This window comes from Rhamphochromis longiceps, linkage group LG19, assembly GCF_057381845.1.
Source record: "Rhamphochromis longiceps isolate RC_006_pf linkage group LG19, R_longiceps_female_GT1.1, whole genome shotgun sequence".
Taxonomy (NCBI): domain Eukaryota; kingdom Metazoa; phylum Chordata; class Actinopteri; order Cichliformes; family Cichlidae; genus Rhamphochromis; species Rhamphochromis longiceps.
The window spans coordinates 10,890,996-10,908,653 of NC_140575.1; the positions used below are offsets into that span (position 1 = coordinate 10,890,996).

The window sequence follows — 17,658 nt, forward strand, 5'->3', positions numbered from 1 at the left end:
TTACTTTACTGATTACTTATTTTCTAAAGTAATTAATTACTTAGTTACTTTTTAAAAACACGATTTACAACCTGAAGAGGTGATAAAGCGATAGATCTTTCAGCCCAGTTCTACTTTTTCTACATAATCCATCATACAAAATGTAATCAAATGGAAAAGTCTCTTTTTTTAACTTGTTTTATCAGTTTTAATCTTTTAACTTTATGCATCAAGCAAAAATTTAATTATATGCAACATTCTCTGAGTTGAATAAATTAGTTTAACATTTAAACCTATTTTCTGCACATTCCAGCACATAAAATAAAATATTTTTTATGTTTACACTCACTCTTTCAAATAGATGCAAGTAAAACACAGCAGAACATAAATAAAGTCAAAGACTCAGTGGTCCTGTTGCTCTATTTTCATCTGTAAAGCAGGACTGCTGTAGGCGGAGGTTTGCCCTGATGCAGGTGTGCCGCGGTCAGTTGAAGAATCCGCGAGTTTTTCTGTGAGTTTCCCATTACGTCGTAGCGCACTCGGTGCCTGCTTGGAAGTTTAGGGGGTTTTTCGCTGTAAAAAGAAGTTTTCTTCCCACGCACGATGGACGCTAACGTTTTTGTCACTTTTTATGGAATCAAACTCAAAGTAAGGTCAGTACTTCCACGCTTTAAACGCTGCATGCTCATACTCTCTCCCACAATCGATATATGATCCACTGTTGATCTGCACACAGCTGTTGTCACTAACGGCGCACTCGCTTACGTCACTGTCGTGAGACATTCTCGCAAAAAAAATCACAGTTTTAGTAACGCAGTAACGCAGCGTTCCTACGGGAAAGTAACGGTAATCTAATTACCGTTTTTGCAATAGTAATCCCTTACTTTACTCGTTACTCGAAAAAAGTAATCAGATTACAGATTGCAGTAACGCGGCCCATCTCTGCTGCTGGTAGGTGTGAATGTGAATACCCACGGCGAACCCCGCTTCTCACCTTATGGGGTCGAGGATGGGCTCCAGGCCCCCTGAATCGGATAAGCTGAAGTAAATGGATGGAAGAAAAATGAATTTATTTAAATGTGAATCCAAAACCTTTGCTTGTCACTAAGCTGCCAGGCTCTGAAGCCACGATGCCATTCTTCCTCTCTGTAGTTGTTATGAAGGGGAAACGTCTCTGGACCAGTTTCTTACATTAGGCTGTAAACATGTTTATTTTAACATGGGAATCTGAAGGGACGACTCACCGCTGGACAGTGTTGGGGAGTAACGGAATACATGTACCGCCGTTACGTATTTAAAATACAAAATATGAGTAACTGTATTCCCTTACAGTTACCGTTTAAACAGGTGGTATTCAGAATACAGTTACTTTGTTGAAATAAATGGATTACACTGCGGTACTTTCCTGTTTCATTTTGTCGCGGGTCAGGACTGTTTGGGTTTTGTTTGACAGCTACGTTCTTTTGTTCCAGGCGGCAGCGTTACGGTTGCCATGGTTACAGGGTGACGCTCACTCTCTCTCTGCGACTGTGTGTTTCCTGGGTGAGAGAGCGCCTTTTCGTTGTTGTTGTGCTAAGCTAACAGGCAGAATGCTACAAGCATAGCTCTAAAGAATGTAGCATCATGGGCAGTGTAGTCCGTGCTGCAGGGAGAATGGACTGCCATACACGTTATGTGTCTGTGAGCGCGAGGAGGGAGAAAAAGGGGAGTGGAAAGGTACGAGTTGTCATCGAGCAAAAACGGGAGCTGGAAGCATGTAAATATAATAATAACCACTGCAGCCAAGAAGAGTGCCTGACGAGCCCAGTTGTAAGTAAGCTATTAAGACTCGACTGTACACTGTGTTCGTGTTTTCCTCCGAAAACAATAAGTTCCGTTGGAGCAGTCTTTCAACGCCTCTCTCTGTCTCTCGCAAGAAAAGTTGACCCACACAACAAAGTAGAGCTATTTTTCGGCTACGAGCCGACAGGGACCCCGCCGTATTAGTCAGAGGTCCCTTTACTACAGTTCGGAGTCGCGGACCTTCAGTAATAGTAATAAATCACACAGCAATAGTACATTCACGTTGTTGTAAAAAGCATGATAATATATTAAGTAATCCAAAGTATTCAGAATACGTTACTGTCATTGAGTAACGTAACGGAATACGTTACAGAATACATTTTGGGGCATGTATTCTGTATTTTGTAATGGAATACATTTTAAAAGTAACCTTCCCAACACTGCCGCTGGAGCCCCTGCTGGACATTAGAGGAACTGCAGGCTGAACGTTTCTGTCAGGTGATAAATAAAACTGGGTATCATCCGCACAGCAATGAAAAATATGCAGTGTTTTCTAAAAGTGTTGTTCCCAGAACATAACCCCGTGGAGCTTCGTGAATAGCTGTTATGTGTAAAAAAACATTCCTTGTTTACGTGAACAAACTTAAGCAAGAGGAGGAAACAAAAAAGTGTCAGACTTTTTTCTCAGAATTCTGATTTTGAAAAAAATACGTCCACACTTTTTTTTTTCCAGTGGCCCTGATCCTCGTCCCTATAAACTGGAAGATTCAGCCACTCCAGTGCTTCCTGTAACACCAACGCTGTGTTGGAGTCTCTGTTTGAAGCTGCATTAAATGCTGCACTGACATCTCTGCTGTCAGAGGCCATAAGACGGTCTCTGGTAACGCTCACTCACTCCTCTGCAGATGACCCCAGCTGTTTTAAAACTCCTGTTTGAAGAGTTTGTCGTGGTTTAACTAGGCTCATCATTTTCAGGCATCCAGGCAGGACACAGAAATAAGCACAAAACCCAGAATATGAAGTCTTTATTCATTAGACACCTGAACAGAAACATGTGGAAGAATCAAAGCATCTGCTGATGATCACCTTCAAACATTCACTGATAATTTCCTCCTGACTGATCTCTGCTGGGTCAGCAGCCTGTCTCAGGGCAACATCTCCAAGTTGACCCTGGACAGCGTGAGGTCGTAGTAGATGTTGAGTCTCTTGATGTCTCTCAGGTTGGTGATACGATGCTTGAAGTCCAGCATGTGAGAGTTGTTGACAGCTACCTTTAACTCCGTGTTGGTGCACAGGATCTTGATCTGGAAGAGAAACATGAGAGACTGTTGTTGGTGTCATCTCCGCCTCACAGAAATCAAACTGAGGATTTTTTTTTAAGCTGTCTGACCTCAAAATTCTGCCCCGGCACAAACGGGAAGTGCTGCAGCTCCCTCTCCTCTTTGCCCCACTTTTCACCGATGCAGCTGTTTCTGATAATCACCTTCTTGCCGCCCTCGTTGAAGCGAGGGTTGAAGTGGAAGGCGATGTCACGAGCTGTGGCCAGGTCCACCGTGATCCTGATGAATCACAGAGACCTCAGTGAATTACTGACTCTATTAGACCTTCTCCTCCATCAGGATCTGATTATCTGGATCAATCGTTTCTCTTTTTGGCCAATGTTAATGCGGCGTTAAGCGAAGCAAGTCTGATTTTGCTTCACTGAAACAAGCAAACGAATGCAAACAAATGAAAGTGTAGCTGATGCCTGACCTCGCTCATCCTTGTTAAGGTGAACGAGACACCAGCTGTCCTCACATCTCTCGTTGTTTTTTAATCATGTGTTCACAGCAAACATGAAGGTTTTGTGTGATTATACCTAAAGTTTGTCCAATGAGGTGACATGAGTGCGTTACTACGGGTAACAGCTCACTGTCTTCTTCTACTGCCCTGCTTTCATTACTGTTACTCAGTAATGACTGGATTTAACCACTGTCAGTTTATCGCTCTGTGCTTCCTGTTTACTCTGCTCTACACCCGCCCGCTCGCTTCGTTAGTCTGACCTCTGCTCTCTCGTCACTATGTGACATCACAGCATTCGTACTGACTTGTCAGCATTGGGTTTGATAGTTCCAGCGATGGTGATCAGCAGCTTGTCGTACACTCCTTGAGGCAGAGGCATATTGAAGGGAACCGTCTGTCAAGAAGAAAACAGCTGTTTACTACATCTGTCCTTCTGCCTGTCCTCTGTTTCCGTCTCTGTTTGGCTCACCAGATTCTGCTGGGGTGCAACAGGAGGAGTGGGTCCAGGTCCGGGTGAAGGGCCTGGACCTGGACCCCAAGGTCCGCTGGGCTGGCTGGGGCCTTGGGGCCAGGTAGGGTTAGCAGGCTGACCTCCAGGCCAGGCTGGAGCAGTGGAACCTCCGGGCCAGGTGGGCTGGTTGGGCTGACCTGAGGTTTCAGTGGAGGCAAAAGTCATTTCCACAAACATTCACCTGTTTATTTAACCTGCGAACATCCACCTGGGCACCACAGGCTAATGTCCACACATAACCCCAGATGGAAGCTGCGAACGGCAATGGCAAAATAACTGTAGGAGACTGTTTGACAGGTGACACCCCACCCTAACCTTAGACAGGTAGAAGGTGACCTGGTGGATGTAAAGAGGCTGCTATTAATGAGGCCTCGTGAAGACTGAAGTCCCTTCAGAGACGTGACTGTCAGAGGTCAGTAAAAGTCTCATTTCTCTACAGCGGAGGGTTGGGCTTGTGCTTGGGTTGATCAAGTCAAGTCAGGTGGCTTCATTGTCATTTCAACCATGTGCAGAGTGAAAGGTGTGAAACTCACCGTCAGATTTTCAAACCTCTTACCTGGCCACGCGGGTGCATTGGGCTGTCCGGGCCAAAGACCTCCTCCTGCTTGGTTGTTTCCACCACCGGGCCAGAGACCTCCTCCTGCTGCTGACTGGGTGGTGCCACCATCAAGAGCGTCTGAGAGCTGCAGACACCCAGAAGCAAAGAAACCCTGAGCTCGTTTTGTCCTCGGGACGGTTTCTGACTGAGCACAGTCCCTGAAACACGCAGGGCTAAGGTGCTTCCTTCATTGCCTCCTTTAGCAGAGGGGACATTGGAGCATCCTCTATGAGAGGAAAGGAGGTCATTCCATCCCATAATTCATAGCAGTGCACCGTCAGACAAGGACTGAGGTCACGAAAGTGTTATTAATGGGGTGTTTTTCATTTCATGCCGTTATTGTTTCACCTGTTTCTGTGAGAGGGAAATCATTTCAGTTTCAAAAACCTTTAGTCTAAATGTCCACAGAGTCAGGATTTGTACTCTTCAGCCTTCTTCTTCATCACTTCTGCAGATTCTGAGCCAAATCCTGCCTCACAGGTCTTAGCCGACTGACCACAGATTCTGGATGGGATTAAGATCTGAGGAGTCTGTCTCTGCCAACAGTCTCCTCCCAGTGCTTTAAACAGTAAAGACCCGAAAACAGTAGGAAATAACTTCAACAACCACACTATGAGCAGGTGCTAGGTGATACCGGGAAGGAAGAACTGCATTTTAACAGGAAGAAGCCTGTGCTGGAAAATGCTGGACTTTGTCAAACTGCTCTGGGATCACTGGGAGAAGAAGTCGAGGATGAATTCCACCGAGGGCTGCAGAGGTTATGAACAGGAAGAGTCAACACTTCACAATAAAAGTTTGTAAAACATATGAAACAGTGACTACTCTTCAGTCCGCCACAGAGACAATGTGTCTGAAACACGAGCTGAGACGCTGCCAAAGCTTTGCTACGACCCCACGTCAGTGGTCCAGCTTCACCTCACCGCAGCAGCGCCCGCAACGCCAGAGGGACACGTTTAAGAGACGCTGTCTGACCTTCAGGCCAGAAGTGGCCGTCTGAAGTACCGAGTGCAACTGAACGCACCACGGTTCACACTGAGGGTGTGTTCAGTGACAGACTCTTCTGGAATGTTCTGTATGAACTGGCTCTAAAGAAGGAATAATAACGCCCTGTTCTCACACACACACACACACACACACACACACACACACACACACACAACCCCATTCAGCTATCTTAGTGAGGACCTTCATTGACATAATGCTTTCCAGAGCCCCCACCCTAACCATTAAAGATGAATGCCTGACCCTGACCCGTACCCTAACCTAATTGTAACCCTGACACTAAAACCACATTTTGAGCCTCAAAAACACTTCAAACTTGTGACCGGGTTGTGTGTGTCACAAGTGCCTGTTGGTTCTCACAAGTATAGTAGTATGCATGTATCGGTCCTCACAAAGATAGCTAGACAGGAACACGCACGGACACACACACACAAGTTTGAGTTTTTCGTTTAGATAATCAGCTGCTGCCTCGTGACCACATTAACAGGACCGTGCTGCACGTTCCACCTAATGTAACCGAAGCATCGATAAAACCTGAAAGCTGCACATCAGGAAACATCCAGGTGAAAGTTTGTGAGAGAAGATGAAAGAGAAGAAAGTGACTCACGTCCATTCTGCTCTTCTGCAACCTGAAACACACAGACAGGAAGAAGCATTAAAACCAGAAGAAGAAGAAAATGAGGTCTGAGGGTGTGGTGGTGCGAGTCGTGACACGGAGCGCAAACAACATGACAAAAAGCTGAAAGTGATACACAAACTGCAAAAAAACGCCGCCCTCATCACCATCCTCTCCTCTCTCCTCGCGCTCACAGCAGGCGCTACACTCAGGTTTTGGTTTTTGGGGATTCGGCCCTTTAAGGCTCAGCTGCAGCTCGTTTGGAGTCCCTGAACTCGACCTTTGAACCGTGTTCGTGTCGTTTACATGGATCCCAGAAACAGACAAACTAACAAACCTTCACATTTAAACTTGTTTAAACATAGCCAGCTGACCTCAGAGTGGCTTCTGAATGCTGAATTTCTGAATGCAGAAATACGACATGATCAGAAATCAGTGAAAAGCAGCTGCTGCGTTAGTCACAAGGGGGCACCACAGCTAGCAGAGCAGCATGTCACATGATCTTGTCTCCTCCTGGTCTCAAACTGGGAACAGAACCACATCACCCAGTTTACGTTCTCTGAAGTCATCTGGAAGTTAAATGCTTTCTGTGTGTTGGTATCGATGTATTAGTCTATGCTGTCACTTGGTATCAAAAGGTTGCTGGTTCGATTCCAGCAGGAGACGCAGATCCCTGCAGGACTCTGTCAGCGAGGTGTGAAACCGCAAAATCAGACTGTGCAGAAGTGCCCTCTGAATGTTTTCCAGATGTTCCTGTGGTTTCCTGCTGCTGGGGGGTGGAGCAACGTTCTCATGCTAAACAAACAAACATGGCGCCTGCAGCAGGAGCAGACGCCGCCCAGGATCACATGGCTGTCAGCAGACCTCTCTGCTGCTCCTGAGCTCGAGTCAAAGAGGCGTCTGTTCCTCTGTGCGCTGCTCGGTGTAAATAAAGTTTGAATGAAAGCACTCACAGTCAAAGCTCCCTGAGTAACAGACACGAAACCTCACAGTTCAGCAACTTCCTCTTCTTCTGAACAACGAACCGAATCGGGGGTCTCGGCAGCTTCCTGTTTGTCTGCGTGCTTTGATTCAAGCATCAGAGGAAGAGACGCCGGACCGAGTCCAACCTGCAGGCAGAGAGCACGAGGACGGGAAGGAGACCTACCTGAGTTCACCTGAGCGCTGCTGATCACACAGACTCTGAAACAGGAGACGCGCTTTAAGTCCTGAGCCTCGCCCTGCTCCTGTATGCAGACCACACCCACACCGCGCGCGCGCACACACACACACACACACACACACACAGCTGGGTGTGTTTTTATTTTGAACCCTGCTGTTGTTTGCTGACAGCCGGATTTAGCACATAGTTATTGATGATGTTCTTTGCAGGTTTGATTGGTCTGTTTTTATGTTACCAGGAAACCTGAAGAGCCAATCAGACCACACCCTCACTACACAGAACACGATTGTTTTGGACAATATTCACCTGTTACAGCAGCACAAAGGGGACGTTAGAGATGTTACAAAAGGATAAAAGCAGAAACAAATAAGAAGAAACTGCAGCGTGTCACATGGTTACTGCACACGCAGAAACTTTCCATGTGGCGGTAATAACATTCCTTCGCTCTTTCCCAGGATCAGGTGAGCTTCCCAACCCTGATTCCTGGAAGTTCCCGCCCACCTCGTGTCATGGCTGTTTGTTTTTTTCCACTTGGTGGACCAGAGAGTCGAACATGATACTGATTACAGCGGGCCGTTGGAATACTCAGATTACTTTTTTGTTGTACTTAGTGATTTAAGTTTAAGTGAGATTGAAGTAAACGGGTGTTGACCCTGCTGTGGAGGGTACGACCCACAGAGGACGACGGATGTGCTTCACATGTGAAAGAAACACTCGGTTTGACGAGCTGGTCCCTCTGTGACTCAGCAGCAGTGATCGGTCTGCGTCTGGACGAGCTTTGGTCGTTGAGGTTTGCAGCATTCGTTCATGCACAGCTCGCTGAGCTCTGCAGCAGCTCCGTTCTTTCCCTTTTCAGCCGTTCTGTTGGATCTTTGTCCTGCTGATGACCCAGTTTGGTCCCAGCTTTATCTGTGGGACAGACGTCCTCACACTGACTCTGGGACAGTTTGGAGTTCATCGTCCCTCCTCCACCGTGCTCACAGCTGCTGTCAGGTGTTTGGTCAGAATAGAGCAGCCCTTTATTGTTATTGTACAAAGTAATCATGGGTGCTCCGTGCCAGGTGTGCAGGAATAAACAACAGACAGGAGAAACTGCACATTTCCTCCAAACGTGCTGCTGTGCATGAAGAATATCTGCTCCTCAGTCTCGTCTGACAGAGCACAGGAGGCTCTTTGTCCTGGTGCTTTACAAACCGGCCGTACTGGTTCCACCTGTTTCTGACTGTACAGGGTCAAAGGTCACAACAGTAGAGAGTGAGATCGAGCTCAGGGTTCTGACCTTGGGGTGAATTTTCCAGGACGTCCACTCTTTGAAAGACTGCCTCATTGGTTTAACACGGCCGAACGCTCCATACCTGCAAACTGGAAAGACGTCAGCTTTCATCGAGGCACTCACACTGATGAGTCAGTAAATGCACCTGGCCGCACCTCACACTCCTGTGGAAGCAGTGAGGATCAAAGCCGTCCTTCTGTTAATCTTCTTCATCCTCGCCTCAAACATGTCTCCTTTTTTATTGTAATGTTAAAGTTTCCCCTCACACCAGGGACATGGGTCTCACCACACCTACACACACCTGACACCGAGCACCGAGCAGGTGTGGTGGAGTGACTGCATGTCTGAAGCACTCAGGTAATCCTCCAGCAGCTCCGCAAACACGTCGGTGAACACCTGCAGGGACGCCCCCACACCATCCTTTACATTTGAACCGCAAAGTGCACTTTTTTTTTTAACCAGGGGTGTGTTCAAAATGAACCATTTTATAGTTGTCAGTGCACACACAGCACAGAATCTGCGTCCTTGTGTCCACTTCCTGGTGGAGCAGTATCAGCAGGAAGTGACCTGCTTACTGCCGACCGATTACTGCTGCACCGTCTGAGTCACAGCGTGCGCCACATGATGCATTGGGTGTTTCTTCTTCACTCACTATGTGTTAATAGACCTCTCTGCTGAATCATATCTGTTATTAATCTCTGTCTCTCTTCCACAGCATGTCTTTTATCCTGTCTTCCTTCTCACCCCAACCAATCACAGCAGATGGCCCCGCCCCTCCCTGAGCCTGGTTCTGTCGGAGGTTTCTTCCTGTTAAGAGGGAGTTTTTCCTTCCCACTGTCGCCAAAGTGCTTGCTCATAGGGCGTCATATGATTGTTGGGGTTTCTCAGTATTATTGTTGGGTCTTTACAATATAAAAGGTTGTTTTTTAGTTAATGATATTTAACGATGATGTTACAGTTCAAGATACAGAGAACGAGAACACATCTGTGACAAGTTCAATGGATTTATTCACTCTGTGTGTGTGTGTGTGTGTGTGTGTGTGTGTGTGTGTGTGTGTGTGTGTGTGTGTGTGTGTGTGTGTGTGTGTGTGTGTGTGTGTGTGTGAGTGAGAGACAGAGAGACATGAAGCAGCAGGCTTTGTCACAGCAGCTGAACGACAGCAGGGGGAGCTGTGGATCTGCAGATTCATAACACCACATTTCCTGTCCTTGTTTTTCATAATAAAACCAAAAGCTGAAGCTCTGGTTTATTTTCAAGGTTAAAGCAGCTGATTTCCATCAGACTTCACCCTTTAACACCTACTTCCTGGTTTTCTTTAAAGAGCTTCAGTGATGTTAAATCATCTCACTGGTTATGAGAGCAACATAAACTGAACACGTGACACATCAAGTGGAAAAACTTTCCTTAAAGACAAGAACAGTTCATAGCAACACAGAACTATAACTGGAGCCACTAACAAAGGGACATGAAACACAATAAACACACGACTATGACGGGAATATCCAGAAATCAGCTCAGCCTGATGGTGAGGTCATGTTTGCATTCTGTTTTCTTAAAATGAAAGTAGTGAAACGTGTGTGTGTGTGTGTGTGTGTGTGTGTGTGCGCTGCCTGCAGACTGGGATAATCCCATCTGAGCTGCTGACCTCGACACAAAACCAGTCCAGCAGGAGAGTAGAGACCCAAACAGACAACCACTCTGTGTGTGTGTGTGTGTGTGTGTGTGTGTGTGTGTGTGTGTGTGAGTGAGTGAGTGAGTGAGTGAGTGTGTGTGTGTGTGTGTGTGTGTGTGTGTGTGTGTGTGTGAGTGAGTGAGTGAGTGAGTGAGTGTGTGTGTGTGAGTGAGTGAGTGTGTGTGTGTGTGTGTGAGAGATGATTTAGGTTACAGACTGTTTATGATGATGATGCTCGTCTTATCACCGCACTCACATAATAAACGGTATTTAAGCCCCTCCCCCCGTAGTTTGATTATTTTTGTATTTCATCCTTAAAGAATATCGAGGTTGCCATGACAATAAAGTTTATTATTGTTTATTATTACGTCGTCTGCAAACTAAGTGTTAGCTGTCAAACATCAGGATGAAGGACTGACCCTGAGCGAGTCCTCTTATTCCTGTTTCTCATTTTCTTTTCAATATAAAGTTAGCCGTAGCTAACGCTAACAGCTAGCAGCCAACGATGGAAAGCTTGTTCATCCTTACGCAGAGTTACATCATTAATCTGAGCTCAGTCAGAAACGTAAAATTACCTTTAAGCCAAAACTCTGTTTTTATTAAATCATTACAATTTCTGAAAGTTCATGAAAAGACCTGAAGAAACCCGTCGTAGTGTGAAACGCTGCACTTGGTAACGGACGGGTCAGTGTGGAGAGAGCGGAGGTGTACCTGCACACACACCTGCGGTTTGTGGCTCAGCCACGCAGAAACCTGCAGCGAGGAGCCGCAGATAAACCTCCTCACAGCGAGGCCCCTGGCCCAGGCCTGCAGCTTATCCGGTAACTAGCAGGAAGTAGAGATGGCACGATACCACTTTTTTATGTCCGATACCGATTCCGATATCATAAATTTGGATATCTGCCGATACCGATATGAATCCGATATAGTGTTTTTTAATCAACAAAACTGTTTTTTAAATATCTTGCTGCATTTTGTATAAGTTCATACTCAAGTTTAAAACAACAACTACACTAAAGCTATTCTGTTATACCTGTATCCAAAAAAAATATTTCATAGTTCAGCAATACTGATCAATCTAATAAACTTAAACCTACACCATCCTCCCTATTCTGGTATTTTAAAGAGTACTTAGCATATATATTAAGCAACCTAACTAATAGGGTTCCAACTCCCAGCAACAACAAAAATAAATAAATAAAAAATAGGGAACCACCCCTCACGCTCCACCTCATGATGCTTAATCGACGTAATCAACCTTAATTTGATGCAGTGTGGAGAAAAAAAAATGCACAGAAATCAATTATTTTTCAAGAAATATTAAATAGATTCAACATCTTTCTTCAACAAAATTGCAGACTGCACAGATGGTACCTTCACAAAGGAAAAAGTACTATAGCTTACTAGGGTATATATATATATATATTAGACTTAATAGTTACTATATACAGTAATGGACTTCTATTCATTTTGCATCAAATTAAAACTTTGGCTGTCAGATAATTATTTATTAAAAGCTAGACATTTTAAATGAGAATAAGAAAGAAAAGTATGTCTTTGTGCCCCCTTTTCCCTGTTAATGCCCTATCGGCCCCCCTGGCTAAACTTTGCTAGATCCGCCCCTGCACAGTTACCAGCGTCAGCTACGTAGAAAAAGATCCTCGAGTAGAAAGTAATATTAAATAAATTCTAACAACAGCTTATAGAGCTTAAACGTGCTGCTGTTGTTCAGCCGCTGGTTTCCTCTTTCTGGTGCAAAGTGGGCCAAAAGCAAACAAGAGAGACGTACTCCCGACAGAAAAGCCGATCAGCTGATCGTTAAGCAGTTTCATGATTGAAGTAGCAGCAAGAAGAGGCAGTCGCTTGTTAAGCTTAACGCAGGAATGCTTTACAAACATTCAGAGATGGACTTACACACTTGCTTTACTTCTCTCGGGGATAACTTTGTCGGAGATGAAATGCCGGGTTGCTAGCGAAGCTCCAAATGCTATCCAGACCACCGACAGGTCCCGCATGCCACAGCCGCTCTATCACGTGATGCATACTGCTCCGACATGCTAACGTTCTGAGGTGAGTTACGGCGTGTTGCAAGTTTTGTGAGGTGCTTTCGTGATATTTAATGGATCGGATTACATTTTTTATTTTTCTCCGATATCCGATCCAGTAATTTAGGTCAGTATCGGACCGATACCGATACGTAATATCGGATCGGTCCATCTCTAGCAGGAAGTGGCTGTTAATGAGTTCCTCGTCGGTGTCTCACGCGTGAGCGTCTGACAGTTTTTCACCTTGGAATGAAAGAACAGTGAGATGTACTGATGATGGGTCAGCGCGACCACACAGGGCCTGAAAAACAACAGCATCAAAATCGGCAGTGCAGGGAAACATCACTGTAAAGAATCATGTGGCGTAAACGAGGATCCTGCCCTGCTGGAGGGGGTGGATGTGTTAAATACCGCAGGCCCAAAGAGCTGAAGGCAGATCTGATCTGGTCTGAAGCCGTCAGCGAGGAGGATGAGATCTTCATCACAGTCGTTATGTTGGTCTCAGTCTTTACTGCGAGGAAACCAGACTGAAGAACAAAAACACAGAAATCTGCCGAAACCCTGCAGATTTTATTCACGATAAAGCAGAAAAAAAGTTTTCCAATCATTTATTTTTCATGTTGACATCAAACACGCATCAGCTGCTGAACACAGAATAATCTGCGTTTCCGGTCTTTCCCGCTGACGCGTAAAAGTCTGTTCACATCAGGCCGCTGCGCTCTGTATCTCTCTGACGTTATGTCCTCTACGACGCTTTGTGATGTTTAATAAGTATCGCTCACTCATAAACAACAAACAGCTGTTGGAGGTCCCCATACATGCATGTAAACCAGTTCACCAAACTGGGACACAGAATGATTTTCTTCGCCGTGTGTTTGAACTCAGCGCCTCGTTTCTATTGGTCATGTACAGAGATGGGCAGTAACACGTTACTGTAATCCGATTACTTTTTTCAAGTAACGGGCAAAGTAAGAGATTACTATTGCAAAAAAGTAATTAGATTACTGTTACTTCCCCATAAGCACGCAGTGTTACTGCGTTACTAAACCGTGATTTTGTTTGTCACAGTGTCTCATGGGTGATGTACGAGCGTGCGGTGGCCGTGGTAACAGACGTGTGCAGATCAACAATGGATCATATGGCGTGATGGAGAGAGTACGATCATGCAGCGTTTAAAGCGTGGAAGTAATCACATTACTTTGAGTTGGATTCTGTAAAAAGTGACAGAAACATGAGCATCTGCTGTTCACTCTGCGTGGGAAGAAAACTTCTACAGCAACAAATGAAACTTCAAATCTGAGCGAGCAGCGAGCACGCTGCCACGGGAATGTGACATTCGCAGAGAAACCCCCGGATCCTCCCACTGACATGACCGCTGTGGGCAAACCTCCACCCGCCCCACTCCTGCTCAACAGCTGACAGTAGATTTAAGAGCTGCTGAGTCTTTGATTTTATTCATTTTCTGCTGTGTTTTACTTGCATCTATTTGAAAGAGTGCAAACACAAAACGTGATTTTATTTTATACGCTGGAATATGCAGAACATACAGTAGCTTTAAATGTTAAACATTTCTTCCAGTCAAAGACAGTTGAAATAATTTAATTCGTGCTTGAAGCATAAAGTTAAAAGATTAAATCGATTAAAACAATTTTAAAAAGAGACTTTTTCATTTGATTACATTTTATATGATGGATTATACAGAAAAATAGAACTGGGCTGAAAGATCTATGACGTTATTACGTATTCAGGTTGTGTATCAAGTTTTTAAAAGTAACTAAGTAATGAAGTAACTAATTATTTTTGAAAATAAGTAATCAGTAATTAGTAACTAATTACTTTTTTCAAGTAACTTGACCAACACTGCTCATATGAAAGTACGTCGGAGCGAGTAAACTGTTATTGAGCAGCACATGAACGGGCTTCAGAGGGTTGCACGTCTGTGAAAGGACGCCTCAGTTCAGCCTCACTGGGGAGCAGGGCTGGGTTATATCGATTTATCAATTGAAATCTAGCTTGGATAACGTAAAATCGATTAATTAAAAGCCTGAATCGATTTTTAAATATAATTTTATTTTGCCAGAATCTCAGGTTAAACCTCACAAAATTTCAACAGTGTCATGGCGAGTGGGATGAGCTGTGTGGGGAAAAATAAAGGAGGATCCAAATGCAGACACTCGCTGATATATGAAGGTGGTTTATTGAAAATATAAAGCACGGGGTGAACAATGACAGAACAGAACAAAAGCTAAACTAAACTGGGAAAAAACTAAACTGCAAACCTGAACGTGAAGGAACGTAGACGAGGGTAGATGCTGGTTGATAGCAGGGAAAACACGCAGTAGATACGCAGTGGATTCACAGACAGACCAGCAACTACAACATAAGAAGACACGACTTAAATACACACAGAGGAACACGGGGAGATTACACACAGGTGGGGGACACAGCTGGAAGTAATTGACGAGACGAGACAAGAGAGGCAAATCTGAATACACTCACATGAGAGACAGACTTTCACAATAAAACAGGAAACAAGAAACCACCACACAAAGACGCAGACTAGACACAGAACTGAACCTACACTAAACATGAGACACAAGCCCTAAGAACTAATCCCTAAACACGAATAGAACAGAAACATAGAATTCTAATAATAATCAACAAAGCACAAGAGGATCAGAAAACAATCCATAATGCAAAAATAAACGAAAACCTAAGAAACTCAAAATGCTGGGTCAAAACGGCCCAGAACCGTGACTGTGTCTGCTTTGTTTTTATAGATATAAAAATATGGAAATGTACTGATGCATGATCAGAATTATAATATTTCTGTCTGAGGCAAAATTTCTCAGATTCAAATCAAATCGATTCTAGAAATCAGTGACGATACCCAGCCCTACTCTGGAGCCAAAGCTGCAGTTCCTCTCCTGTCCAGCAGAGGCAGCAGTGAGACCGTCCCATATAAACATGTTTACAGCCTGACACACAATAGTGGTTTTAGATACGTGCGACCCGGGGGTAGCATCGTGGTGGGGGGCAGCATCACGGGCATCGGCAAAAAATTGCTCGTACTCATGCTGCGTGACGTCAGCCCGCGCATATTGGGAATATCACAGGCACCGATCGGTTTTCTATCGCCCATTTGCTGGGAGTAAGGGCGCCCTCCGTTTGCGAGGTGCGCCTGCTGCTTGCCGCACAGAGAGGAGAGGGCGGGGCGGCGGGGGAGTCTCTGACCGGCTGGAGCAGCATCTAATAACCAACTCGCAAAATAAAACAATAAAAACAAACTAATAAACACGAAAACACCAGACATCATGATACAGACTTATAATTTGCACCGGTGTTTTTCCTCGGTGCGCCTGCTCGCTGCTGAAGTCAAAGAAAACTTTATTGTCATCTCCGCTACATACAGTCCAGAGAGACGAGACGACGAGGCTCCAGTTACAGCAGTGCAAGTAAACAAACAATATATATAAGAAGAGCAAGAAAATAAATATACACTTTAGGACTCGGGGTAAAGGTATCAATAACAATTTAAAATTTGTATTTTGATGATTTAAAGTCTCACACACAAGCCGTGGAAAGGGGAGGGGCCTGCTTCCAAATAGAGCACATTTCATTCATAATGTTGTAAATCCAAGCACATTATGTATTCATGATTTGAATCCTGGGTTCAAAGCCATCAGGTCCTCAGATTAGAAAAAAGAGAAAAGAAGAGGAGGAGAAACGAGCAACAGATGCAGGTAAGCAGATGTGTGATTGGATAATGGCAGATCATCCTGAAACAATCAGAATACTTTATTAACCCCTAAGGAAATAATGTGGGTTACAGTTGCTCCAAGAAGAAATGGTAAAAATAGTAACAGTAACAGACTAAACTACAAACAACACATTATGTTACAGATTTTAACATTAATTAGTCATTGTCAGTTGTCGATTTGACCTGTTCTCATTGTATGACGAATTATGATGGCTGTTTGGTAGGTTTACTCTCTCTCTTCATATCTGTGTGTTTCTCTTGTGAAATTCAGTGTGGTTCCGACAAAAGTTCTGTGTTAATGTACAATCCTGTGTGTCTGTGTGTGTGTGTGTGGGGGGGGGGGCGCAAAACAGGCTAGGACCGCCACTGCTGACTAGGGATGGGTATCGTTTAGGTTTTATCCGATACCTGTACCAAACCGGTACTTTTGAAACGGTGCCGGTGCTTAGATGGTGCTCGAACCGGTGCTTAAGGAATGGAGAACACAAACTTTGTCCAAAATCCTCTCATGTTTAGCTGTTTTCCACTTTTTTTTGGGTCATTTTAGCCTTTTTGGCCAGGGTGAAGGGAGCATCTGCCATCAAACAAGAAGACAGCCGCATGTAGCTACGACTGTGTTTGCTAGTTCACCTTACGTGCATTAATGTAATAACGTGGTTAGCCTACTCAACGTAAATTACACACGAACAACATTAAGCTACTCACGCAGAGAAGAATGGCTGCTGCTGCCATCATCATCCGTCATCATTTCTGCTACACTGGCAGGGCTAGGGGCCAGGACTCTCCTCTTCGAGTTCCTGGGGGATGTTGCTAACTCCGAGTCCGATAATAGGCACCACACCCGCAGTAGATGTGCTCAGTGTGAGGTCTTGCAGCAAGCTATCAAATATGGCGCATTTCTCGGCTTGTGTTTCATCAGATTCGAGGTGTTACCTCCTTTGCACAGTATCACCTTAAAGCACTTGTTGCAGGCTGCTGAGTTTGCATCTTTTGCTGTGAAGTACAGCCAGACTTTTGATCGCTTCGCCTTGGGCATTTTTAATCTGTAGCTCTGCTCTAAAAGAACGTACGTACCTGGACCCGCCTACTATCCTTGGAAAGGTAAAATGATTGGCTAGAATCCAAAGTGTGTGACATCTCAGGAAAAAAAGCAGCGAAATGTGCGCTGCTTTTCTGTCTGGTTACTACCGCTTATGTCAGAACCGATACCGGTACCCACCCCTACACATCATCTGTTCTGGTCTTTATAGATTATTTTACCTTTGTAACATTTTCATATTCACATTCACATTAACATTTTAACATTAACACAGTTTGCATGATTAGGGGCGTGGTCTCACAGGTGCATGGTTACACAGGTGGCTCTAGCTGCTAGCTGTCTGCTAGCTTCACCTGAACTGGACCTCTGGACTGTGTTTGTGCTGTTGGAGCCTTTTATTTGTCATTTTTAAAGACAGAAGGAACTGATGAGGAGT

The 17,658-nt window shown here is 44.7% G+C and overlaps 1 protein-coding gene across 2 annotated transcripts; it reads right to left on the reverse strand.

The window, feature by feature from the left end:
• Positions 1 to 2,771: 2,771 nt before the first annotated feature.
• Positions 2,772 to 7,547, reverse strand: lgals3b (lectin, galactoside binding soluble 3b). 2 transcript variants are annotated; one of them, XM_085391857.1, is made up of 7 exons: positions 7,418 to 7,547; positions 6,262 to 6,283; positions 4,611 to 4,737; positions 4,013 to 4,191; positions 3,849 to 3,937; positions 3,152 to 3,320; positions 2,772 to 3,065 (listed from the first exon to the last, which is right to left on the reverse strand). In XM_085391857.1, exons 2-7 carry the CDS (start codon positions 6,265 to 6,267, stop codon positions 2,907 to 2,909), a joined length of 729 nt encoding a protein of 242 aa, XP_085247983.1. In that variant the 5' UTR covers positions 6,268 to 6,283; positions 7,418 to 7,547; the 3' UTR covers positions 2,772 to 2,906. The 2 variants fall into 2 exon arrangements, with proteins under 2 accessions (XP_085247983.1, XP_085247984.1); XM_085391858.1 differs by lacking the exon at positions 7,418 to 7,547 and adding an exon at positions 7,224 to 7,247.
• Between the last annotated feature and the right edge of the window lie 10,111 nt (positions 7,548 to 17,658).

What these genes read in the sequence shown, in the direction of transcription:
- lgals3b (XM_085391857.1), bottom strand. An exon ending in CAATGCACCCGCGTGGCCAG is followed by an intron (nt 4,192 to 4,610) that starts GTAAGAGGTTTG and finishes CTGAAACCTCAG; the next exon opens with GTCAGCCCAACCAGCCCACC. An exon ending in ATCAAACCCAATGCTGACAA is followed by an intron (nt 3,321 to 3,848) that starts GTCAGTACGAAT and finishes GTGATTCATCAG; the next exon opens with GATCACGGTGGACCTGGCCA.